The following is a 27,057-nucleotide window of genomic DNA, read 5'->3' as shown; positions in this document are numbered from 1 at the left end:
ATACAATAAAATATTCAATGTACGATACCAACACATTTAAGTTTCGTACTTGATATAAAAAAAAACTATGACGTCATAAGTCACAACAAACTATCTCCTTAAAAAATCATAGGAACCTTTTTTTAGAACTCGAAATAAATATTTAATTAGATTAAAGTTGGAAAGTTCATATTTAGGTAAAATACTCTAATTAGAAAGTATTTGGTTCCCGGAAAAGAAGAAAAAATACGTTTGAAGATAATTTCTTTCCTGCTTTTAGTTATTTTTACTTTATCAAAATCATTTTTACACATCACATCACATACATTACAACGCGTGCCTTTCAACAATAATATTATCCTTTCACTGGTATTTCCAGACTTGTATAAATGGGAACTTGCTAAATGAAATGTGGCCACACTGAGTACCGGAAGTGAGTCTTCTCGTTCCAGCCAGCTGAAAAAGCAACCATTTCTCGTCCATTCTGTTGGAGTCTATCTCGGATATTACACGTGGATTGTAATCCGTGGTGAGTGTCAGAAGAAATTGTTTAGTGCAGTGTTAAAAGTGATATTTATTAACCGTAAGCATAAACAATTGTGTTTTTAATCCAAACGTACACCAAGTAATTCAATTTTAATTTTATTGCTCGGGTCCTTTTTGTGGTGTAATCCTAAACCTATAGATTACACGTTTTCAACTTACCGTATGGTTACGTTAACCTGTTAAACATTAAATTAAATCAATTGTTAAGTTAATTGACATCAATTTTATTCAAATATCGAATATAACACAGTTGTCGTTTGCTTACGCGTCACACTTGTTCATCAACCGGCTCACCACCACGTGGTTGATGAACACTTGTTTTCTCATTTCCATCATTGTTAATAATTTAATCATACAAATACAATAAGGTTTAAGGTTAATCGAGTAAATGCAATTGTAATAAATGTGAAATTCTCATGTTTTTACCGTAATGGCTGACATCCATTGTGAAATGTCAAGATAGGGCGAGGCGGCCATGCGGCCGCCATATTGCCGGCCGCGCGATACATGAGGTTGCGACCTTGCAGATGCCGGCTCGCATCACACAACCCCTTGCACTTTTCTTATCAACTACATTGTATTAACGAGGTTCTTTTGTTTTGTTCTAGACTAACCAAAAATGGGCAAGGAAAAGATTCACATTAACATTGTCGTCATTGGACACGTCGACTCCGGCAAGTCCACCACCACCGGTCACTTGATCTACAAATGCGGTGGTATCGACAAACGTACCATCGAGAAGTTCGAGAAGGAGGCCCAGGAAATGGGTAAGGGTTCCTTCAAATACGCCTGGGTATTGGACAAACTGAAGGCTGAGCGTGAACGTGGTATCACCATCGATATTGCTCTGTGGAAGTTCGAAACCGCTAAATACTATGTCACCATCATTGACGCTCCCGGACACAGAGATTTCATCAAGAACATGATCACTGGAACTTCCCAGGCTGATTGCGCCGTACTCATTGTCGCCGCTGGTACCGGTGAGTTCGAGGCTGGTATCTCGAAGAACGGACAGACCCGTGAGCACGCTCTGCTCGCTTTCACACTCGGTGTCAAGCAGCTGATTGTGGGCGTCAACAAAATGGACTCCACTGAGCCCCCATACAGCGAATCCCGTTTCGAGGAAATCAAGAAGGAAGTGTCCTCCTACATCAAGAAGATCGGTTACAACCCAGCTGCTGTCGCTTTCGTACCCATTTCTGGCTGGCACGGAGACAACATGTTGGAGGCCTCAACCAAAATGCCCTGGTTCAAGGGATGGAACGTTGAGCGCAAGGAAGGCAAGGCTGAAGGTAAATGCCTCATTGAGGCCCTCGACGCCATCCTGCCCCCTGCTCGCCCCACAGACAAGCCCCTGCGTCTTCCCCTCCAGGACGTATACAAAATCGGTGGTATTGGTACGGTGCCCGTAGGCAGAGTTGAAACTGGTATCCTCAAGCCTGGTACCATCGTCGTCTTCGCCCCCGCCAACATCACCACTGAAGTCAAGTCTGTGGAGATGCACCACGAAGCTCTCCAAGAGGCCGTACCCGGTGACAACGTTGGTTTCAACGTAAAGAACGTCTCCGTCAAGGAGTTGCGTCGTGGTTACGTCGCTGGTGACTCCAAGAACAACCCACCCAAGGGCGCCGCCGACTTCACAGCACAGGTCATCGTGCTCAACCACCCTGGTCAAATCTCAAACGGATACACACCTGTGTTGGATTGCCACACAGCCCACATTGCCTGCAAGTTCGCCGAAATCAAAGAAAAGGTTGACCGTCGTACTGGTAAATCCACCGAAGACAACCCTAAATCCATCAAATCTGGAGATGCCGCCATCGTCAACTTGGTGCCCTCCAAGCCTCTGTGTGTTGAGTCCTTCCAGGAATTCCCTCCCCTCGGTCGTTTCGCCGTGCGTGACATGAGGCAGACGGTCGCTGTGGGTGTAATCAAGGCTGTCAACTTCAAGGAAGCTGGTGGTGGTAAGGTCACCAAAGCCGCTGAGAAGGCCACCAAGGGCAAGAAGTAGCTAGCGCTGTTAACAGCACAATTTTTCATTCAACTGCGATACTTCATTCACCGCAAGGTGTTCCGAAGGAAAGAAGGGCTACAAACTCATTCCTTTTCTATATTTTTTACAAGGCTTATACTGTAACATTATTTTATAATTTATATAAGGTTATATCTGAACTATTTTGTTATAACTGCAAACTAATGTGTAAATTCATAGAATAAAGGTAGCCTCCAGTGAAAAGTACATTGTTTTTTAATTTTTCCCAATGAATACACACTTGACACACATACATACTCACCAATCTTAGACAAAAGTATCTAAATGCTTTATAGAAGTAACTGAAATGTCAATTTTGTGCAAAGTGCAAATCATACATAGACATATGCACAAAACAGAAATATTTTGTATTGTACTTAATTTTACATAAACAAAACTTCATTTCCTTTTATCTATACTACTAAAAGTACATAATAGTAATTGAAAAGGAAAACTTGATAATTTCTGGTTTCAATGAACTAAAAACTAAAATTCGAAGGTGAATGAACTCTGAACTATTTCTGAAAAGCGGAAATGGGTGGACACAGACATTTCTAAATATTAGCACTTGACTCTGTAGGACACTAAAAATAGATGAGCTAAACCTACCACTCTCATAAAGTTTGAGTATAATTCTAAAGCTTATTAGGTAGGTAAGTACAAAGCTAAGTGTACGTATATGTTTATGTACTTACCTACCTATCTACATAATTTTATAAGGGATAAACAGATACCAATATGATAATGTATTGTATAGGTACCTAATAGTCAGGGAATTAGAATTCGATGGTCCACAAAAGGAATAGACAAAATAAGTAGCAAATAGGGCATAGAACGAAATGTACAAGTGGCAATTGGTGACCACTTCAACATCTGATTTAATTATGCCAGATATGCATTGATAAGCCATTGTCTAAAGAATTGAGGCCAATAGGCATCAATCTTTAGTAAAATTTTATCGATTTGATCGCCAATGGTAAACAGGTGACGTCATCTGACATTTTTCCATAAAAAGAGCGTTAAGCGGGTAATTCGGTCATTTGCTCGTTGGCTCCAGAACGGTAAGGTTGTCAGTAACTTGTTACCCGATTGATCAATCATTTAATAAATATGTGTAATGGTTTTTCATCGTTATTACACAACGTTGTGAACAGTCAGTACCTGCTTAGGTGGTACCATTTTCATTCTACGAATCTGATACACTATGAAGCTTTTTTTTTAATGGCATGCATGTAAGCAGCACTGTTTGCTATTGTGCATATTTTGTGATTTATTTGTGATTTATTGTTTTATGATTTATTGTTTTATGATTTGTGATTTATTGTTTTGATTTATATGTGATTTGTGAGTTATTTTTAAAATTAACGGTTGTTTGTAGAAGTGATTATTTTATGTTTTATTAAATTGTGCAAATTAAAGTTAAATTATTTAAAGGTTAGAATAAACGTTATTTTTCCTATAAAATTGTTTTTTTTTAATTAATTTTAATTCTGGTACCTAAAATCAGAAGTGGGATTGGCCCGTGCTCATTTTCAAACAACCGTTAATTTTGAATAATGCCGCGATCTATTCGTTCGCGTAGCAGTTCAGAGGAGACGTCACCTCGTAGAACGCATAAGAAGCATGGCAGATCGCGCCGACACCGTCGTGTTTCTGAGCAGCGTCGCTCTCGGTCCCGTAGTCGCGAAAGCTCGGTAAAACAAGCGTTAAGCGCAATTGTGTCGCGATTGAACGCAATAGAGGAGAGTAACATGAGTAGGTCGCATACACCAGTGCCACCAAATCGTGCCATCACACCTCAACGTGATAACTTTGATAACGAGGTGCCAAACGCAGCAAAGCTGCTGGCCGACGCAATAGCTACTATCGGAAGTAAGCCACATAATTACCATGTGTCAAACTTCGATCCTGCTATTCACGATTTTGAGGTGTGGTGTAACGAGGTGGAGCGTGCCAGGTTAGTGAATCGTTGGTCTGATTTAGAATGCTTATCGCGGGTCGCTAACTGTCTTAAAGGGGACGCTAGAACGTGGCTGAATGAGTGGACGACGAATGATCGTTCATGGTCAAATTTTTCGAAGGAGTTCACGTCCCTCTGCCCGCGTAAACAAGATTTTGCCAACATACTCTTTGATGTCATGAATACAACGTCCGATAAATATCCCACGTACGCGGAATATGCTCGACGTTCCTTATTGCGACTTCGTATCGTTAAGGGCCTAAGTGATGATTTAATGGTCCAAATAATCATACGTGGTGTTAATGATGCTCAGGTACGCGCGGCTGCCGCAAACGCGAATCTTACACTCGAAACTATAGTTTCATTTTTAGCTATTTATGTCAAGCCAGGGCGGACCAAAGACAATCTTCGCGGGTCCACTTCAGTCAATAAGCGTCCTAATGATCGACCCGCCACTAAATGTTACACGTGCGGCCAGGCTGGACATAGAAGCTTTAACTGTACCAAAAAACGTAAATATTCCGATAACGCTAATACAAAATTGATATGTTCGTTTTGTAAAAAGAATGGACACAAAGAGAGCGAATGTTTTACTAAGGCACGAGCTGAGGCGCGAACTGAGGCACAAACTAACAACCAGAAGAGGGTTAACCTTTGCAGGCAGGTATCTAACGCTTCCCGTAATAACGATATTAGTACTGCTGTCATACAGGGTATACCGGTCGATATTCTAATAGATAGCGGTGCGCTTAACGTCTCCCTTATATCATCTGACGTCGTAAAACACTTTTCTTGTGTTCGAAAGCCAACTCACTGCGTTATTAAAGGAATTAGTTATGACGGAATTATTGCTCGTGAATATGTCACCCTTACTGTCGAGTTCAGCAATATTGCCCTCGAAATAGATTTTATTGTAGTGCCTTCATCTTGTATGAATATGCCTATTATTGTTGGTACTGATGTTTTGAATAGGGATGGAGTGACCTTTGTTAGAACAAAACAAGGACAGTACTTGACTCACTCTACTAATCAGAGGCTGTTCATTAACTCTGCCGAACTCGACTGTTTGAGTGATATAAGTACACCTTTGCAAGGCGAAGACCTAAACTCTTTATTACGCGTTATTCGCGGTTTCTTGTCCTTTTTCATATCTGGCACAGCCGTTACGACGGTCAAAACGGGAAAGATGCAAATCAATTTAAATAGCGACGTTCCCGTAGCCTATCACCCATATAGGTTATCCTATCAGGAAAAATTAAAAGTCCGGGAGATCGTGAAAGATTTATTAGATAAGTCTATAATTAGGGAGTCCAATTCCGAGTATGCGAGTCCTATCATCTTAGTGAAGAAGAAGGATGGTACCGATAGGATGTGTGTGGACTTTCGAGCACTCAATCGGATCACGGTAAAGGATAGATACCCACTTCCTCTCATAGAGGATCACATAGACCGATTGGGAGGCTCGAAATTCTTCAGCGGACTTGACATGGCGTCGGGCTTCCACCAAATCCCTATCGATGAGGGTTCTATACATAAAACAGGATTTGTAACACCAGAGGGGCATTACGAATACTTAAAAATGCCATTCGGGTTATGTAATGCCCCAACGGTATACCAACGCATTATCAATAAAACACTTCGAAGTTTCATCGAATCTGGTAATGTGCTCGTGTATATTGACGACGTGCTCCTTATGAGCATGACGGTTTCTGATGGAATTAAACTTTTACATGAAGTTTTAGAAACTTTAACACAAGCCGGATTTTCGATTAATCTTCGAAAGTGCTCATTTCTCACGACCAAGGTGGAATATTTGGGGCGTATAATAAGCCATGGTCAGGTTAGGCCGAACCCTAATAAGATCGAAGCTCTGACTAATACTCCTGTACCCAGTAACGTTAGACAAGTTAGGCAATTTTTAGGTCTAGCAGGATACTTTAGGCGTTACATCGAAGGGTATGCCACAAAAACTGCAAGTATTTCACGGTTAACGAAAAAGAACGTTAAATTTGAATGGGGCCCTGAACAAGAACAGGTTCGCCTATACCTTATTGAACAGTTGACTAACGAACCGATACTTGCAATTTTTGATCCTAAGTTGACCACGGAACTGCACACTGACGCTAGTAGTGCAGGGTATGGGGCCGTACTTATGCAAATACATAGCGGTGGTAATAAGCGAGTAGTGGCCTATTTTAGCAAGGTCACCCAGGGCGCTGAAAGCAGGTACCACTCGTACGAGCTGGAGACGCTGGCGGTAGTCAAGGCGTTGCAGCATTTTAGACATTACCTAATTGGCATAAACTTTAAGATTGTAACCGACTGCAATGCCCTGAAAGCCACTGAGCGTAAAAAGGACCTGCTTCCACGCGTGGCGCGCTGGTGGATTTATTTGCAGGACTTCAATTTCACAATTGAATACCGAAAAGGAGTCATGATGTCTCATGCTGACTACCTCAGTAGAAATCCACCAGTTGCGCAGGTGAACCACATCGATAGACCGTTAAACTGGGCCCAAATGGCGCAGGCTGCCGATGATGAAACAAAGGACCTCATACAAAAATTAAGAGATGGTCAGTTAGATTCACGGCGCTATGTTACCCAAAACGATTTACTTTATTATCGTTACTCGCCAGTCGGCGAGGAGTCTAGATTGCTGTGTTATGTCCCCAAAGGACACAGACTTAGTTTATTGCGAGTGTTTCATGACGAGCATGAGCACATTGGTGCCGACAAAACATTAGACCTCATACTAAAGCATTTCTGGTTCCCAGGTCTGAAAAACTTTGTTTCCAAGTATACCTCACATTGCCTTGTTTGTATCTCAAAAAAACGAGTACCTAGGGCACCGCACCAACCTATTACGTCATGGGTAAAACCTGAAGTTCCTTTTAACACTCTGCATGTCGACGCATTAGGCCCCTTACCGGAATCAAACGGTTACAAATTTGTTTTTGTGTTAGTAGATGCTTTCACTAAATTTTGTTTACTTTATCCCATGTACCGGCAAGACACTAACGAACTTAAACGTGTTTTCAATAGTGCTATTTCTTTGTTCGGAGTTCCTAAATTAATTATTTGCGATCGGGGTCGTATGTTTGAAGCAGCTGGCTTCACCAGTTGGATATCAGAATTAGGTTGTGACATTCATCACATAACTCCCGAAATGCATCACGCAAACGGGCAGGCAGAGCGATATGTGCGAACTGTATTAAATTTAATTCGTGTAGAAAGCCGTAATAAAAACGTAATTTGGTCAGATTCACTTTGGAAAATTCAGCTTGTATTAAATATTACTAAACAAAAAACAACACAAATGTCAGCATTAAACTTACTGATCGGTACTGATGCGACCACTCCCGTTATTCGTGCGCTGGTCCGCGACGTGGCAATCGAAAACGCGAACCCTAACCGTGAAGCATGGAGGGAAATCTGCAGGAACCGGGCGAAGGTTTTGCTTGACAGGAACCAAAATAAACAAGATTCCCACACCAATCGCCAACGACACCCTCCTAAAGTTTTCAAGACTGACGACCTAGTGTTTGTTATTAAATACTCGCAGTCAACGGGTAAACTGGACTCTGGAATGCGAGGTCCCTACCGAGTTATAAAGGTCCTCCCAAGCAACCGCTATGAGCTGAAGCTGTTGGGTGGAGCCAGAGGCAAAACGACTCAGGCTGCAGCACAATATATGGTGCCTTGGAAAGGGGAGTGGTGTCCCGAGAGTTGTACAGCTTTCTTTGAAAGTAAGTGTATGTTAACTACCTTTATGTTGCAGATATGTTGTGGATTCGTTGTGGATGAGTATGTGCGTGAGATGGACAGCTGTTGCCGAGTGGATAGAGTCCTGAAGCGGTGGTGCAACCCGGGCTGGCTGAGCGGACGCACATCTATTGGACTCAATGTCCTGCAGACACATATGTTGGATATGTGTATTGGGCACATAGGTTGCCTTGCAGACACGTTTTTAACGTGTATTGGACTCAATGTCCTGCAGACACATATGTTGGATATGTGTATTGGGCACATAGGTTGCCTTGCAGACACGTTTTTAACGTGTATTGGACTTAATGTCCTGCAGACACATATGTTGAATATGTGTATGGGCACATAAGTAGCCTTGTAGACAAGCATGCTAACGTGTAACGAACTGAGTGTTTTTCAGACACATGCGCAATTACATAGTGCGAGAGAATGTGTCTGATGATGTGTGTTTTGATGATGAATGTTCTTGCTTAGGATACTTTGAGTGATTCGTTGAATGAGGGCCTTGAATGCGAGATGGATGATAGAAAAGTCGTTTTCCTAATGAAGTATTTGTATGTGTGTACAATAACTAATATGTCTGCAAATTTGTTTCTTTTAAGATACTGACGATGAAGGTTATGATGGCGATGAAGCTGGCCCATCTTCCGTGGCCCCTGCAGCATCGATGAGTGACAACGTGGACGATGTGCCCGAGGACGGTGCACAATCAGGAGAGGCCGTATTAGGACAATCATAATCGCCAATGGTAAACAGGTGACGTCATCTGACATTTTTCCATAAAAAGAGCGTTAAGCGGGTAATTCGGTCATTTGCTCGTTGGCTCCAGAACGGTAAGGTTGTCAGTTGATCAGCGCTGTTTGCTATTGTGCATATTTTGTGATTTATTTGTGATTTATTGTTTTATGATTTATTTGTGATTTATTGTTTTATGATTTATGTGATTTATTGTTTTATGATTTATATGTGGTTTGTGAGTTATTTTAAAATTAACGGTTGTTTGTAGAAGTGATTATTTTATGTTTTATTAAATTGTGCAAATTAAAGTTAAATTATTTAAAGGTTAGAATAAACGTTATTTTTCCTATAAAATTGTTTTTTTTTAATTAATTTTAATTCTGGTACCTAAAAAATAGTTTTCAACAGTATTTAATTTATATTCTACCTACTATTTACAAACATAATTTAATTGCTAATACGAGATATTGTTGTAGCCACCTTCTTCTCCAGATTCTTCTTGTTCTATAATCTTGTTTGCCCATTCTTCTGCCTGCTTATACCTTTGCCGTTTTATGTAAGGAGCGTACAGAGTTTTATGGACGACTACTGCAGCCGACGTTATAGATATTGCCATTAACATTTTCATAAGAGGACTAGAGTTCCTGAACCATATTTTAACGTGATTCATTATGTCTTAGTTTCACTGGATTCTTCGCCTGAAACAACTTTGCGTCTTCTGCCGAAATAATCGTCAAAAAGCGGCCTCCAGATGTATACTCCACTGAATACTCCTAGGACTGTCACTAAAACTATCTGCCCTCTTGTAATCCCTTTAGGCCTATAAATGCGCATTATATAAAATAATCAAATGCTGTGTAAGTAAACACAATAGCGCATTTTAGTTTCCTTTTCTTTTCTTTTTAATTTGGAATTTTTTGAGGTTATGTTATGTCACATCGTGTCGCGTTCCAGACGCGTATTATAGCAAAGTTTAGTTTTGTAGCATTATCGAAATCGTGAATTTCTTAAAACGAGTTTATTCCCCAAAAAATCGCAATTGAAAAGCAAACTAAATGAAGCTAAAATTTATTTAAATATTTTCTCTACGTATTAGTTATTTTTGTTCTATAGATTGATCACTGTACATTTTACCATAGATCAAAAATACAAATAAATGAAGTAGCCTTTGAAAATGACAGCCGAAACAAAGCCGTCACTGTCACTGTCTAAAGTGACAGATAAAATGTTTTGATCTCGCGTTTCGCTATGCAATGTGAATTTTATGAACACGAATAGCCAAAACATTGCATGTTATAACCAAGAAGTACGCTAAAGTACGAGTTTCGTGAGTGAACATTATCAAATATTCCACATTACAATGGCTAATACAAAAAGAATGGTGCCGAACATCCTGATAACAGGTAATATTTGATTTATAAATCCACCTTTTTAAACCCACGTGTACTTTTGCAGCTTCTCGAATATTTACTTCTATATGTTCCGTGTATTTACTTGTAGGTACTCCAGGAGTCGGCAAATCTACTCTTTCACGTTTACTGGCGGAGAGGACAAAGTTTACTTGGCGAGAAGTGTCCAAACTAGCTGAGGAATACAGTTGTTTAGACGAATATGATCCAGAATATCAGTGCCCGTTCTTAAATGAAGACAAGGTAATTAACATTATATTCTAAACATAGCTAGCTATGCATGCCAAGTTTTAAGAATAAAGAAGTAACAAATAAACTTATTCCCCATTTATGATATTAGTTGGGAATATCAATTTGTTTTCAAATGTTGGTAATAATTAATTGCATTACACTGACTGTACTGATTGATATTATCAGTACTAGACAGATCTTGATATGATCCATCCTTAAAAACTCATAAAATATTGAATAATGACACAATTATTTTTACTGTAAGTATATGCTGTTATCCCATTCTAGAATAAATTTTATTTTAACAGCCTTTAATACTGTGAATAGTTCTTTTTTCTATTTGATATCTCCTTTGTTTCCAGTTGCTGGACATCATGGAGGGTTTGATGGCTAAAGGTGGCAACATTGTGGACTACCATGGATGTGACTTCTTCCCCGAGAGGTGGTTTGATGGTGTTTTTGTTGTTAGAACCAACAACACAGCACTCTTTGACAGACTTACAGCTAGGTGCGTTCCTATATTTTCTAACATTTTGTTATTGTTCACTGTTCAACTTAATTTTTAATCACAACAATAATTAAACAAAAATAACAAAACATATTGAAAAACATTCCATTATGTCTGTATCTCAAAATGGATGTAGGAAGGGGTCTCGTGGAACTAAGGAGCTACTCCTCATTGATATGGTTGTAAGCCAACAGGTTCGTCGGTCCCGAAAGAATTTGTCTACATGCTGGATAGATTATAAAAAGGCATATGACTCTGTGCCACATACATGGCTCATGAGGGTGCTGGAGTTGTATAAAATAGATGCAACTCTACGCGCCTTCTTGCAGTCATGTATGAGGCAATGGAGTACTGTGCTTTGCTATCCGGGATGTAGACAAATCCAAGGGAGTGAAGAACCTGTAAGGATAGTGCGAGGAATATTCCAGGGTGACAGTCTGAGCCCACTATGGTTCTGCTTGGCCTTGAATCCTCTCAGTACTTTATTGGAGGCTTCAGGGCTAGGCTATCCTTTGCGGAGAAGGGGTCTAGTCATATCCCACTTACTTTACATGGATGACCTCAAGTTGTTTGCTCCAAATAACAAACAACTGATGGAACTACTGAAAATAACTGAAAAATTTAGTAGTTCCATCAGAATGGAATTTGGAGTAGATAAATGTGCGGTCATGCATGTGAAGCGAGGAGGGATTGTGGAATCTGAGGGTCTAGAACTCTCAGATTTCACAAAACTAAGAGCGCTCTCCGCAAATGATACTTACAAGTACCTGGGTATGTCAGAGGGATTAGGCATTAATGGACCGGACATGAAACAATCGTTACGGGAACGCTTCTTTGTCCGCCTGAATAAAGTGCTGAAAAGTTCATTATCAGGCGGAAACAAGGTGCGAGCCTATAACGGTTGGGTCATGCCGGTTCTGATGTATTCTTTTGGTATACTCAAGTGGACTCAGACTGAACTTGACACCCTGGATAGGCGAGTCCGAACACTGCTGACTGCAAATCGTATGCATCACCCTCGTTCATCGATCATGAGGTTGTACATCCCGCGGAAGTGTGGGGGTCGAGGCTTATTAAATGCTAAGACCCTTCATAACCGTGAGGTGTGCAACCTCAGGGAATATTTCCTGAAAGTAAACGAGGGTATGCATCGAGAAGTAGCAGCAGTGGACAATGGATTCACTCCACTATCTTTAGCAAAAGAGAACTGGCGCAAACCTGTGGTACTAACCGTCAATGACCGCAAGGAGGTATGGCAAAGCAAAGAGCTCCACGGACGCTTCTTCCGGGCCCTACATGGACCCAGTGTAGATTTTCTGGCGTCCGTATCTTGGCTACGATTCAGTAATCTCTTTGGAGAAACTGAAGGATTTGTCTGTGCAATTATGGACGAAGTTATCCTTACGAATAACTACCGGAAATATATTATTAGGGATGGGACCGTTGACATATGTCGGGCATGTCATAGTCCTGGTGAATCCATAAGACATATAATTTCTGGTTGTGGTCGTTTGGCTAATGGTGAATATTTGCATAGACATAATCAGGTGGCCAAGATTATCCATCAGCAACTTGCTTTGCACTACCAACTTGTTGAGTTTGAGGTTCCATACTACAAGTATGCGCCCGATCCAGTTCTCGAAAACGGCCATATCACGTTGTACTGGGATCGATCTATCATCACTGACAGGACTATTGTAGCCAATAAACCTGATATAGTGGTGATAGACCGACAAGCGCGCCGCACGATGATAATCGATATCACCATCCCTCATGACGAGAACCTCGTGAAAGCTGAAAAAGATAAACAAATAAAATATCTTGACTTGGCTCACGAGGTTGTCGACATGTGGAATGTGGATTCGGCTATCGTTGTGCCGATAGTCGTGTCGGCCAACGGATTAATACCCAACAGCCTTGACAACCACCTTAGGAGGCTGGGGTTGGGCGGATGGATCAAGGGCCTGATGCAGAAGGCAGTACTCCTCGAAACGGCACGTATTGTGAGGAGGTTTCTGTCTCTGGAGCCCTAACCACCGGTGGCTTGGACCATGCTCCCGCTACTGGTCGGCTCCTATTTTTATATTTTTAAATAATATTTTATTTTGTATGTATACTATTTAAAAATGTAAATTTAGAGAATTTTAAATAAATATAAAAAATTAAACATGTCATACTGAGTTAAAACAATAGTGAATTTGGATTTTCCAACAATTTGAAACTTACATACCGTAAAATGGGGTGAATAGGGATCGAGAGGTGAATAGGGTCAGAAGAGGGGTGAATAGGTACAGGGGAATTCTTCATAGTATCTATTCCCCCTCTTCTGTCCCTATTCATCTCTCGATCCCTATTCACCCCATTTTACTGTACTTATTTGAGATAAGTTCTGATGCAAGATTATAATTTAATTTTTAATTTTACAGAGGATACACAGGAAAAAAATTAGAAGATAATATTCAGTGTGAAATATTTGAGACATTGTTAGAAGAGGCACAGTCGTCATACAAGCCAGAGATTGTGGTAGAACTACAGAATGACACAGAAGACCAGCTACACAAGAATGTTGAAACAATCGTAGAGTGGATAGAAAGGTGGAGAGAAGAAAATATATAGTTATATAAGCTTTTTTATTTTATTTCTTGTAAATATTGGATTATGTACCTTTTTGGGTACTCTGCCTTGTTGGCAAAACAATAAAGTGTTGCCTGTGTTTGTGCAGGTAAAGCCTTATTGAGTTCTTTTTTGTGATCCTGTGAAGAATCTTTTTGCAATATTGTAATGTTAATGGGACTGTTAAAAAGTTCAAATCATAGATTCAAATGTTGCTACAAAAACAATGGGTTCTAAATGTTCGAATGGTTGGCATAAATTAGCAATATTATCTTCCTTGATAATAAAAATATGTTTGAAATAAAACCACAGCTTATAAATACAACCTAATTTATTTGTTATTCCACCGACACTATATAAAGAAATGCATTCAAAATTACTGTATTTAGATAAATCTAAAATAGATTTATACCACCAACATGTCTACTCGGGCGACATCACTGGGATGGGATATGGACAAGTTGACATGCCAGTGGTTCTATATAACGCATGCACCCACACTCTCACACTCCACTCTCACACAGATCTTTCATGGAAAGTTTTACATCACAACTCTTTAGAGCTCTTCCTTCTTGGGCTTGCCCTTTCTGTCCCAGCCGTTGAGCTCGCTGGAAGCTTGTTCAGCTACATACTTGACGAAATCTTCGAGAGCACGGCCACCCTGGAATAATATATTACATGAGTATTAAAACAGAGTACTGAATTGAACTTGACAGGTTTTAAAATATAGTGAAATTTTATTAGATTTTGAGTATTTTTTTAGTGTTTCCTGAAATGTCACAAAAAAACAAAGTTTAACTCACATTGTATCTGACGGGTTTCTTGGAGTTGTCAGCGGGCTTCCAGTAGATGGTGGGGAAACCGGACACGTCGAACTGCGACTTGGGCCAGTCGTTGGCGGTCGCGTCGATCTTCACGATGTCCACAGCCTCGTCCTTGAGCTGTTAACCAAAACATATTTTTTTATTAGCATTTCGAAATAAGCAATACCTATGTGATAACTGAAATTCAAACATTCATTGAACCAAGTAGAGTTTGGTATGCGTATACAACCACTGCAACAAGATTCACTAGAACATATTTACAAGACTTTAACTACTTTTATTACTTACTGCTACAAATTTAATGCTTACTTAAACCATTACTTAGTAACGATTTTGTATCAATGTTAAGGACTTTCTATTCTGAGTCAATCTCTAATCTGTTTCAACATTGATCTTACCTTTTCACCAAGCTCGTCCCACACTGGAGCGAGTTTCTGGCAATGTCCGCACCATGGGGCGTAGAACTCGATGAGGGCATCACGTCCACTGTCGGTGACCAGCTCCTTGAAGTTCTTGCCGACAGCTACCTTCACTGGTCCATCATTGCTCTCAGGAACAGGCTCAGACTTGACGAAGGGCTCCAATTTACCGTCGAGCAGATCCTTTGTGAAGGCCAACAGGTTTTCAATGCTGGAAAAAACAGAAAGTGTTGAAGTTGGCATTTTTAATAATTTCATTGAAGTAAATTGATTGAAACATTTTTAACGTCAAAATTTCCAGTTGGTCTGTCTTTGATATTTTGAAATGTGTTGACGTTGCGTTGTTGTGAGTTTATTGCGGGTTTTAAAACGCTGATTATTTTGCTTGAATTGAAAATTGTGACTGTTTCACGCATGTGTCTCTAATTGTGTTTAATGAATTGGAGAGAAGAAAGGTAGGTGTATATTTCTTACTTTAGTTACATTTATGTTATAAACGAGATGATTTCGTATGAGTGCACAATTCATACATATAATAGCATTTAAACCAAAGAACTTCGACAGTCAATAAACAGCGGCTGCTTATCATTACAGCGAAGTAATGCTTTAAACAAAGTTAACGGGGCGTAAAACAATCGTAAGAACCAGTTCAATGCGATAACACAACCGTAAAAATATTCAGTTCAGTTCCATAAACATAGGAATTACATCTCTTTATATTTTAACTTAGTTTATACCGAACGAGTTTTCTTTCTCTCGACGTGGTCTGGAGTGTTGGCAAAAGTCCAAAAAGTTTGTTTAATTAATTTATCCCTGTTTAGGTGTTTACAAACAACTTTTACACTTGTTGGTAGGAATTCTTGCGTATTAATAACATCAGTGATATCATGTCAATGGCATCATTCGCGAAAATTGCTTTTTGCAACGTTAAGTTACGTGTTCATGTCAGTCCTGTAGATATTTAATACGCCTTAGTTGTCATACCGGAAAGTAAGTCATTCTTGTAATTAACTGAAGCTAATGATTCAGCTTGAAGAATGACTAACTTATGTTTAAGCTATAAATAAAATTTGTACTCTGTTTGTAAACAGGGTAAAAATTACAGTCCTGGGTTTAAATGTATTTTGTTCTGACAATTATAATATTTCAATTTTCACCACTACGAAATGAGCATGGAAGCACGCTGGACTTGTTCATTGTAATTCCCAACATTTATAGAAACTAAAACAACATTAATTACAAAAGAAACATAGACATATCGGTTATCAATTTAATCAAAACTTTAATCGAAAAACAGTGTCAAAATTATTAAAATCAGCATCAAAAAGGAGATACATGCAAAATGTTTGGGAGTAATAACTGACGCTGTGACAAATTGGTAGGCGCACGTTGATAACATTAGTAGTACAATTAATAAATTTGTATATACACTGAAACAAGTAAAAGTTGCTACTTGGTGGACTATGTTTATACGAATAATTTAGGTAGGTATATTAATAGTTATTACTGTTTTTTTCATCTCGCATTATCGCAAGTATATTGTATTTAGAACTAGCTCCACCACGCGGTTTCTACATTCCACTTTTTTTAAGTCTTTGACTGCCAATAGAAAACTGTTGAAGGCAAATCCTCCGCTAACGTCGGTCACCGGTGACCACCACGGCGTTCAATGTGTTCAACGACTAAGAATTGTTTCAGGAACTAATACTAATAATCAGCGTATGGTCGACTTACCTCTATAATCAGAAATAGTGTAAGAAGGTTCTAGAAAATATTAATTATAAAGATAGTAAGTACTAAATAGTGTGTTACCTGAACTCGGCGGACATGACAAACTTGTTGCCATCAGCGTCACGGCCGGCGACGACTGGCTTGTCACCCTTGGCGTAGTCAATGCCGTACTCATTCAGTTCGTGGGTGAAGTCGTCCTTGTCGCTCACTGCGAATGTAACCTCTGTCTGCTCCTTGGCAACCTGGATACAAGTAAATAGAAACCTTTAGATTAAAACCTCAAAGACATCACTGAGCACAGAAGCTACTGAACAAGTAGTTTTGTTGCGAATATTTGGGAATAGTCAGGAAGAAAGAAGAGCTAGTTCAGGTTGCATTATTCTCCATCATTTTTACAAGCATTTGGGAATTTTCTAGATTTCTGTTCTTCATCATCAAAAATACGTTACAATTGTGTGATTTAGCTATTTCCATGCTTTGTGAATCGATTTTTCACGACACGGAATGATGTTTACGTTTTACAAGGTACATAACGAGCCTAAATTGTACAAGGTAAGAATAAAGAAATGTTTGGCATAGTTATGAAGTTATTTTTATGCTCAACGTTAATATTGTACCTCCTTAGTGTAGTAAGCATGGATAATGAACCATACAATTTCTAATTAAGATAAATGTTACAATGGCTAACACTCATTCATAATTAGTTCCTCAAAGAGAACTTAACATGTGGATAGTTATTGTCTGTAGAACTTATTATATTTTCTTAACTTTATTTATTAATGTATCTCTATATTGTCAAAGAATTATGTTATTGTAATAAACATCCATTTATCATGTCTTATTGTTTTGGACAGATATCTTAGACAATTTGAGACTAATTTAGAAGTTGATCAACACAGAAAAAAATTGTTTACTATTTCAGTAATAGCACGAAACATCATAATAGCAGTATAGTTGCTAGTGTTGAGAAATAGGAATCTTGAACTTGTGTATGTACTGCTATCATATCCACAGAGTGATTTTATTATATACATATATTTGATGGGTCGACGTTTGGCCGATATCTCGGCTGGTAAGCGATGATGCGGCCTACGATGGAGCAAGTCTGCCCGTAAGCAACCTACTCACTCGGGCCTTGAAGACACCCAGATTATCCATTAAACTCCTTAGCAGTTCGCACAAGGAAGCTTGAAGCGATATTCTTATTGACATAGAATATTCTAGAACGACATACCTTGAGCACGCGGTTCCTCCAGTAGTTGGTGCCCTTGGGGTTCTTGACGTAGTCCACATCGTAGTAGGCGACCACCAGGGGATCGGTGAAGTCACGGATGTTGTCCTTCTGGCGGATGCCGACCAGACCGTGGCTGTGAATACCATATAATTATTAGAAGATTCCTTTTATTAATTCTAGTGGCATAACTTTTATTGATATTTATAGCATATGTATTTGCTATATAAGTTTTTAAACTGACATGGTCACTAACACTACCATTAGAGCTTAAGACGGGATATTTGAGTTCATTCGAGACGAAATATCGGAAACTTATAGACATGGAGGGGGGAAATAAACATGGTAAATATCCCGTCATAAGTTGTAATGTTATATATTTAACTTTTAAAGGTTTATGCCGGCAATTTTTGAAAGGATTTAACATCTTACTAGTCCAAAATTTAAATTAGCATTACATTGTCACCTTGTAACTGTAATAAGGATTAGGAATCTAGGTTATATGGCACCTATTTTAATACAAGAGTCACTTGATATCCGATCCGATAAATAAATATGCAATGTACAGTTGTCGATAAGAATTTATCAGAAATTATCAAAACAGTTTCATTTTGTAGGCTGACGAAATTTTATTAGAATAGACAGAGTATAAGTACTCTATTTAAAATGAAATTGCCTTGTTAATGAATCACCTGTATAAATATGACACAGGTGTCCATGTCATTAGCTACGCTGATTACTTCAATCACGTGATCAACACTCACATAAAGAATGGAAACGTTACATTTGCCCCATGAAACAATTTACCCAAATCTAAGTTTTTATACATAGTCATAACATATTTTTTTTTTATGGAATAGGTGGTAAACTAGCTTACACTAAGGGTCATTTGATGGTAAGCGATCAGCGCCGCCCATGGACACCAGAGGAGTCACAGGTGCGTTGCCGGCCTTTTAAAAAGGATTAGGCTTTTTTCTTGAAGGTTTGAAAGTAGTATTGGTTCAGAAATATAGACTAAATAAGACAATATCATATTAAACAAACTCACAAGTTCTCCTTGATGAAAGCCTTGAGTGAGTAGGTCTCAGGCTCTCCCTTGTACACGACGGACGAGTCCTCAAACTTGTTCTGCAGGCGTTTGGGACGGAACAATACAACGTCGTTCCTGTTGACAATACAATACAAACGTGTTAATATTACATACGCACATAATTTTACCTGTACTTGACAGGTTTGTTGATGAAGTAGGTTGAAATATGAAGTTCTGTATCCTTAGTACGAGTTTGCTTTACGTTTAAAGTAATCGAAACGAGAGCGCGTTCGGCGCTCTGATTGGTTGGTTTATTCGAGCCGGCCAATCAGAGCGCCATTATGTATCGGCCGCATAACGATATTTTTATAGTTAAGTAACCCCTTGTGTGTAAGGACAGATCGAGTAAGTATATTATGGACTTGAGTCTATTCTATAGTCCTATTTGAATCGGCCTAATGAAAAATAAAAAGGCCTGTAATAACGTAATAGATACGTACAATATAATATACCACAGTTTAACTTACATAAAGTTAGGCACTATGTACTTGATGTTTGAAATGCGGATGCTCTAACGTTATATTCACGTTATATACACTTTGGAACGAGCGCCTAGCTTCACTGACAGACAGACTGACGGACAATTCAATTTGACGTTTCAAAAGTGCCTTATTTAGGATTAATTGAAATAAATGCTTTGACTTTGACTTTGACTTTGATTCGTGATTGTAAGTCAAATTTTGCATGCAATGAAATGAATAGAATTGCAAATACAAACATCAAGTTTAGTAATGAAGTGCTAAATAATGTCTATTGATTGTCATAGTCCAATGACTTTACGATGATACGTTATCCTATTGTTTCTAAAGACTTTATGGTAGATAGTTTGTCATGGAAACTGGTCATAATATCATTGATTTTGTAGCCGTTGATGGTAAAATATTTAATCAACACTATTATAAGCACCATTGTTCTTCCCACGAGGAAAAGTTTACAAGATTTTTATCGTAAGTTAGTACAATCTATAATGGGATGGTGTTCGATTCGATAGCCTATTTTTGAAATAGCGTATGGACTATATCGTTGTCTAAACTTTCGATTACTAGGTAAAATGGATTTTAAAGAAGAGATAATCAAGACTCAAATTAGGTTGAACTATAAGACAGAAAGCATTAGTTTTGTTATATTATTCATTAAAGTTAATTCCACTTGCAGCTATTTTCCATTACCATTGTAACAAAAACCACATATTTATCATCTGTAGGTAAGTATATTAAAAACGTTACATAAAGGAAACGTAAATTCTTAATGTAATGGTGCCATTGTTTTTACAGTTGATTATGGAGTTCGGAACAGTTACTAACCGACTTTGTGTACGCGAGACAAGGGTATCTGACACCTGTACGCCTGTACCTACTGCACAAAGCATAAACAATGTGCAGTAAGGCAGCATATTAGAACCTCCTACGAAGAGACTTTGCATTTTCCTGCTATAGCAGTAACGCAAAAATTGTATCCGCCTACTTACCCATTTTAGGGGATAAAAAAGATAATAAATACGAATTAAGAGACATAAAGAGGAATTTGAGTAATATCCGAACAAATTTTTATGAACATATTCATAAAATATTTGTATGTGATGCTGATGAGCCACCTACATGTTTTCGACATTCGGAGAAGTATGTTTTTAATTCTAGATCTCGAATTATCTAACGGATGGTAGCAGAATGTACTGTTAAATAAACTTATTGATCATATTGTATATGCGCTAGAAAACTGATTTGAATTCTTACTACTTATTGAACCGAACATGAAACGTAGGAAATCGTTTAAGAGTCCGTCACAGTAATTTGAAAGTAAGATAAACAGACTTAACTCAAAGTAGAGCACAACTGTGCGTCTACAGTGAACTATTGAAAATCGGTTCCATGTGAATATTACTTTTTTTTTAGGAATATAACTGAACTCCTGTATATTACTAGCCTGTATAATACAACAGAAAGTGTTACATTACATTACCTACTCTAGACTGTCACTATTGTCAGCTGACTCGAGTTTCTTATAAGATTCAGAAAAAAATGATTATTCTGGTAGTGTGATTGGGGAAGTCTACACACCTAACTTTTACTTTTAGGTAGTACAAAGTGTTAAGTTATAAAGCTGAAGTGCTCACGCTGAATTGAAATAGACTAACTTATAAGACTAAATATAATTTAATGACATAAGTAAAGATAAGTAACCAATTATTATTCGTACTAATATATAATTGTACTAGTATATAATAATTAATTAGTACTTACTGGACAGTAAATTCGAATTATTGTAAAGAACACATTCGTGCTATAAAGTGAACATTTAATTGTCGATGAACGACATATTCAACGCGGTGGAATATTAATGTAAATTATACCGTGCGTGTAAACCTGTCTTTTGAAAGCCACTCTATACAGCACACGTGGTTTTTAAATATTTTACGTTACGTCAATGCGGTTATATCGTGAACATTGTCTGAGTACCAAACTCAGTTTAATTAAGTATTTATTAGCAGTGAACCAAAAAGCTCATTTAATAGGGGAACATTAATAAATTTTCGACTATAAAACAAAAAGATAAAGTCTATTTTACCTATTAGACGAAATTGAGTAGCTTGATGTGCTCGTGCCAGTACTATAATGATCACGATTATATCAATACATGACGTGGAGTCACGGACGAGGACAATTTAGTTCAGTTTCACCGTTGTGATGCAATTTGCTGCAGTTTCACACCTATTAATTACCACACATATACATATTACAATAGTATACAGACATTAATTTTTTAAAGGATGTTTTATTTCCGATTTTGTAATTAGTTTAATACAATATAAGGTTTCATTTTGCGGATCTTGATTTCTATGTCGGTTAACGCGTTATTGGACTTTATAATTTGAAATTTCAGTCATAATATTTTAAATGAATTAATTGTAGTGCCTAAGCATTAGTATCGGTGCTTTGCAAAACGCTTATCTTGTGCTTGTGATAATTTTATTGGTATTTATACCTTAACTATAGCTAGCAACTTATTTTATAAATAGATATATTAATAAATAAATAAAAGTATTATCTATATTATTGGAACTACAGACTATAAATCGTGTCAGATTAGATTTATCATCATGAATCTTTTTGGTACATTGTTCAACATTACGATAGGGGACCCTTGTCACAACATTATCAATTTACCAACTACTTAAATCAAGTTTAACTTATGTTTCCTGTGTTGTACAGACTATTCTTGATTTGTATAAATTCTAAAAACATTGTTTTTAAAAATGTATAATATAACATCGCCTTTTTTCAACATCTATGAGACTAGTTACACTCTTACTTCGGCTGCACTCTTTCAGACTCCTAAGTGACGACTATAACTATTATTATAACTTTAACTATTAATAAAAAACAACCGAATATACTCAGGCGAGACCGTTTAGTCCACATCACGTATAGAACTTTACATAATAAGAGGAACTTTAATAAAATAAACTTGTACAGATAAACAAATGAAGTGATAACATGTATCACAGAGTATGTTATCAATATGAAATGAATGTCAAATAAGTTTTATGTCAGAAAAAAAGGTTAAAAGTTTAGGTAGTTATGTAAAAATGTTATTAGGTTAAAAAGTAACTTGTTAAGAACATTTGTGTACACATAAGAATAATATAACTTAGTATTCAATGATGAAGGTTGGTTAAACACTTGTGCAAACTGTTTAAATAGTGTTACTTAGTAATAATGTACATTTCAATAAAGCAATTACCTACTAATTTCAGCTTTCACGGACCCTTTATTGGAAATTGATTTTAAAAAAACTTGTAAATCAGTCATAAATTAAACGTTTTTTAAAAAGAGGGAACCACCTTAAATTTTTTTACCGCCTCCATTTTTATAAGTGAGGTAATATCCCTAAATCCTTCTCCTAAATCTGTAAAATCGCATCAATATCGGTTCGGCCAAGCGCGAGATTATCGCGCACTAACATGCACATACATCCAGGTCAAACTGAAAACCTCCTTTTTTGAAGTTGGCTAATATTAGTAATCTTCAATACTTAAAACTGTCAAATGTCAATTTTAAACTTATCTGTTGAAAAATCAGTCTAAAGCTTTTGTAAATCAATTTGCTGTAATATAATTTTATACTTGGTGAAAACTAGTACCTTTTCTAGTTTATTTTAATATTAAATGTATGAATAAATACTTCGTCACGGAATTTTTAAAATAATTACTAGTTGTAACTTTATTTCATACCAGATGTTGATAAACAGATAGCATAAATAGTAGGGTAGACCATAAATAATAAATACCATAGATAAAAATGCAATTCAAATAAGTACTGACCATGGAATGGTAAGTAACAAACTTATATTGTAATGGGGTAGCATTTCAAATGTGATAAATGACGTGGCTTAAAAGAAATGCTTCTTATAAGTTTCAGATTATAGTAGATTAATGATTTTAGCTGGACAACTGATTTGGACGTCTCTTTAGTTTGTTTGGGATTTTATACCCAAATCCGAATTATAGACTTTTTGATTTGACATTAGGGTAAGATTAACTGAAAATCACGGTTCTCTCACGCACATTAATGGAGAAAAGCTCTACTAGTTAGCCAAGAGTAGACAAGGCGACGTCACTTCGTCTGCACACGCTGCTCATGATGAAGAGCCCATCTGTGGTTCGAAACTAGTAGAGCTTCTCTCCACTGATGTATGTGAGTAAATCGTGATTTTTTGTTAATTAAGGTAAGACCCTGTTGGATAAAATAATCCCACCCAAAACATAAATGTGAAAGGCTGCCAAGTTCGATAATATTGGAATGCTTCGCCTATAAAAGAAGTGAGATCTAAATAAGTACCAAGTTCCATACACAGACCACAGTTAAAAATGATATAACAAGTTGGCAAGTTTTCACACACTTTGTTATAAACCTACTAAACGCAATGAGTCAAGTATATAATTTTCTATTAAAACTTGCCAAGTTATATCATTTTTAACTGAGGTCTGTGTATGGAACTTGGTACTTATTTAGATCTCACTTCTTTTATAGGCGAAGCATTCCAATATTATCGAACTTGGCAGCCTTTCACATTTATGTTTTGGGTGGGATTTCATTTATTTTTGTAAGGTTTATTTTCTTTTTTTCTTATTTTACTTTACTTTGACTAAATACAAACCTTCGTAACGAATTTTAGGTCGGTACGACCATTGGAAGATATAGATAATTTTTTTGTTTTAGTTCCTTAGGGGTATGAATTTACACCTTCATTATTTTTAAAACCGACTCACACTTGGCCATTTTCAGATTTTTTCCTTTACCTTGACCTAAAGACCTACCTCCATGCCAAATTTCAAGTCAATACGACCATTGGAAGTGGTCTAGGTTTTTGATGAGTGAGTCAGTCAGTGAGTGTATAGTAAAAATAGCGATTTTCTGACGTCAATATCTCAAGACCTACAATAGGTACATTAATGAAATTTTGTATTTTAGATAAGTAAGTAGATCTCGACAGATACTAGAAATTTCATATGCGTAGATAAAATAGATTTTGAGTTATAGATGGGTCGAACTTGGCCCGAAATGGTTCGTGTAATATAACCCACGGCCGGTGTGTCGGTTTTTTGCTCGAACTTGGCGGACACACTGCCGTGTGTCTAGATAATAAACTTACTTGTATCCAGCCTTGTCAAGGACCTCCTTAGCAGAAGTGTGTGCAAAGGTGACTTCTTCACGCATCTTGTCAGCAGTCTTAACGAAATCACCCTTAAGATCAGTCTCCTTCTCGAAGAAGCCGATGACGAGCACCTCATCCTTCTTCAGGAATGCTTCGTAATCAGCAACAGTCTTCAGTTCCTTAGAGCTGGGCCCGACTTGAGCGCGCATGTATTTCACAATGCCGTCTGTGGACAAAATGTAAAGAGGATGGTTAGGTTTATATTTATATTTTAAAATATAAAAATATAATGTGAGTGAGAAGGAATGAATATTTAAGCACACTATAAAATGTATAATTTTATTATAATAAAGCAATAACATTAACTATCACGTTGTTAAATCAATTTTTATTTATTTATTTAATTTGGACAAAACAACATAAATCTTATTAGCATCCATTATAACTCATATTAGTTTGTAGCCTTTTAAATCTGGTGTTGTATGTATTGTACAATTAAGTTATCAATACAACAGGAAATTGATACAAGTGCTTTTATCTGTCCCTAACAACATTAATGAATAAAATTAGATATTTAGCTTTTTACTTTCCTGTTTTGGGAGGACTGATAAAAAGTGCTATAAAACTAATATTCAGCAAATACTATTTTATATATTTTATACTTGTTTTTGCCAGCGGCTTCACCAACATTCCTGTGAGGTAAAAGTATCCTATCACCCAAGTCAGCTCATACCCTGTCAGTATACCAAGTTTCATCAAAATTTGTTCAGTAGTTTCAGCTTGATTGACAGACAAACAAACATACAAACTTTCCTATTTACAATATTAGTGTGTATGTGGGTATTGTCTATGCAATGGTAACTATTTCAAATTGACAATTGTTATAAAAAATAGTGTTGCTATCTCACTTTACATGGAATGTATGTGTGTGGGAATCAGTTACCAAAATACAATAAGGTTTATAATGCTTTTTATTCATTCAGAGAAATTATGAATGATTGAGTGGGATGTAAGTTTGTAAAGGTAACTTTCTATTTAAAGTAAATGGTTTGATGACTTATAAGATGATATTTGTTTTGTATTAAAGGTGAATATGTTAACCAGATAAAAGATATTTCATATAAGAATTGTGTTGAAAACAAATTTCTTTACCTACCAGAATCAAGTTAGAATTGGTTGTTAAAAAAATACTTATTAGATACTTATATTAAAAATATTTTCTATAAACCCTTTCATTGTTTGTGTATGCAGTACAGATAAGTTATCATACTACCTTCACAGATTAATTAATATTAGAGATGTAGTTCATGTAATAAAAATCAATAAATTGTTCTAGAACTTACTTGATTCCCTGGGGCCATTGTACTCCTGGGAAACTTCTCCCTTTCTGAAGATCTTCAGTGTGGGGTATCCAGACACTGAGAACTGCTCACATGTGCTCTTGCCACCCTCGGTACAGTCTACCTTCGCCAGCGCGACAGGAGGGTCATCGTTCTTTAGCACGCCGGCCGCTACCGCGTACTCCGGCTTCAATCTCTTACAATGACCGCACCTAACCAACAATTACACACGCAAATCAAACAACCAGCTCATTAAACGCCATTCATAAGTTTACAGTTACGATAAATCATTAATTACTCACCATGGTGCGTAAAACATGACAAGAGCAGTATCATGTTGGCTCAACACCGACGAAAAGTCGGAATCTGTAAGATCCAATACATCTTCTTCGGCAGCTCTACATAAATAAATTACACCTAATAATAAAACAATTTTTAGTGACCCCAACATTTTTAATTTTTTATCGGCACTTCTATAGATCCGTGCGCGATTCTTCGCCGTCCAAGTGAAGCTGAGAAAAGTATGCAGAGCCCGAAAGGACAAGGACCGGAAAAATACACGTATGATGCCGATGATGACACTTGCCGGCACAGCGTTGGCTGATTCTGATTGGTTTATTTTTGTTGCGTTCTGAAATTGTTAAACATAATGTGTCAGTTTGAAACAAATCTTTTTGTATAACAAAGAAAATATTTGAACAAATCATTTTATAAAATGACTTCAGGATTGAAATTGAGTATTTCATACCAAAATATTTATTTCAATTTGACTGTATTTGACACAGCGAAGAAAAAATTTTACTACCAGTTAGGGATACCAGTAAAGTGAAATTAAATAACTGTGGTGTCAATGCATATTTAAAACAAAAATCTCTCTAATTTGCAATTTTATATAATCATAATCAATAAGGGATTAAAAGAATAACAAAGTACATTTAAACTACATTTTTTTTTTACATTTTGGTAGTTTTATTTTACAGTAATAT

General features: G+C 37.3%; 3 protein-coding genes across 4 annotated transcripts; 2 read left to right on the top strand and 1 right to left on the bottom strand.

Annotated features, from left to right (window-relative positions):
* The first annotated feature begins 340 nt into the window (after positions 1–340).
* LOC118272072 (elongation factor 1-alpha-like) lies at positions 341–2,764 on the top strand. Of its 2 annotated transcripts, none has more exons than XM_035588389.2 (2): positions 341–508; positions 1,134–2,764. In XM_035588389.2, the coding sequence occupies exon 2, from the start codon at positions 1,145–1,147 to the stop codon at positions 2,534–2,536; it is 1,392 nt and encodes a 463-aa protein (XP_035444282.1). In that variant the 5' UTR covers positions 341–508; positions 1,134–1,144; the 3' UTR covers positions 2,537–2,764. The 2 variants fall into 2 exon arrangements, with proteins under 2 accessions (XP_035444282.1, XP_035444292.1); XM_035588399.2 differs by having other exon boundaries at positions 407–562.
* Positions 2,765–10,240: 7,476 nt separating this feature from the next.
* LOC118272098 (adenylate kinase isoenzyme 6 homolog) lies at positions 10,241–13,901 on the top strand. The gene is made up of 4 exons (XM_035588434.2): positions 10,241–10,423; positions 10,521–10,672; positions 11,023–11,168; positions 13,595–13,901. Exons 1-4 carry the CDS (start codon positions 10,381–10,383, stop codon positions 13,782–13,784), a joined length of 531 nt encoding a protein of 176 aa, XP_035444327.1. The 5' UTR covers positions 10,241–10,380; the 3' UTR covers positions 13,785–13,901.
* Positions 13,902–14,094: 193 nt separating this feature from the next.
* On the bottom strand, positions 14,095–26,658 carry LOC118272081 (protein disulfide-isomerase A3). The gene is made up of 9 exons (XM_035588412.2): positions 26,374–26,658; positions 26,075–26,283; positions 24,729–24,957; positions 19,035–19,151; positions 17,990–18,122; positions 16,837–16,997; positions 15,004–15,235; positions 14,585–14,722; positions 14,095–14,442 (listed from the first exon to the last, which is right to left on the bottom strand). Exons 1-9 carry the CDS (start codon positions 26,520–26,522, stop codon positions 14,338–14,340), a joined length of 1,473 nt encoding a protein of 490 aa, XP_035444305.2. The 5' UTR covers positions 26,523–26,658; the 3' UTR covers positions 14,095–14,337.
* Between the last annotated feature and the right edge of the window lie 399 nt (positions 26,659–27,057).

Source organism: Spodoptera frugiperda, chromosome 15 (assembly GCF_023101765.2).
Source record: "Spodoptera frugiperda isolate SF20-4 chromosome 15, AGI-APGP_CSIRO_Sfru_2.0, whole genome shotgun sequence".
Lineage (NCBI taxonomy): Eukaryota > Metazoa > Arthropoda > Insecta > Lepidoptera > Noctuidae > Spodoptera > Spodoptera frugiperda.
Note: the sequence above shows the minus strand (reverse complement) of the source record. Positions and strands in the feature narration are given on the sequence as shown.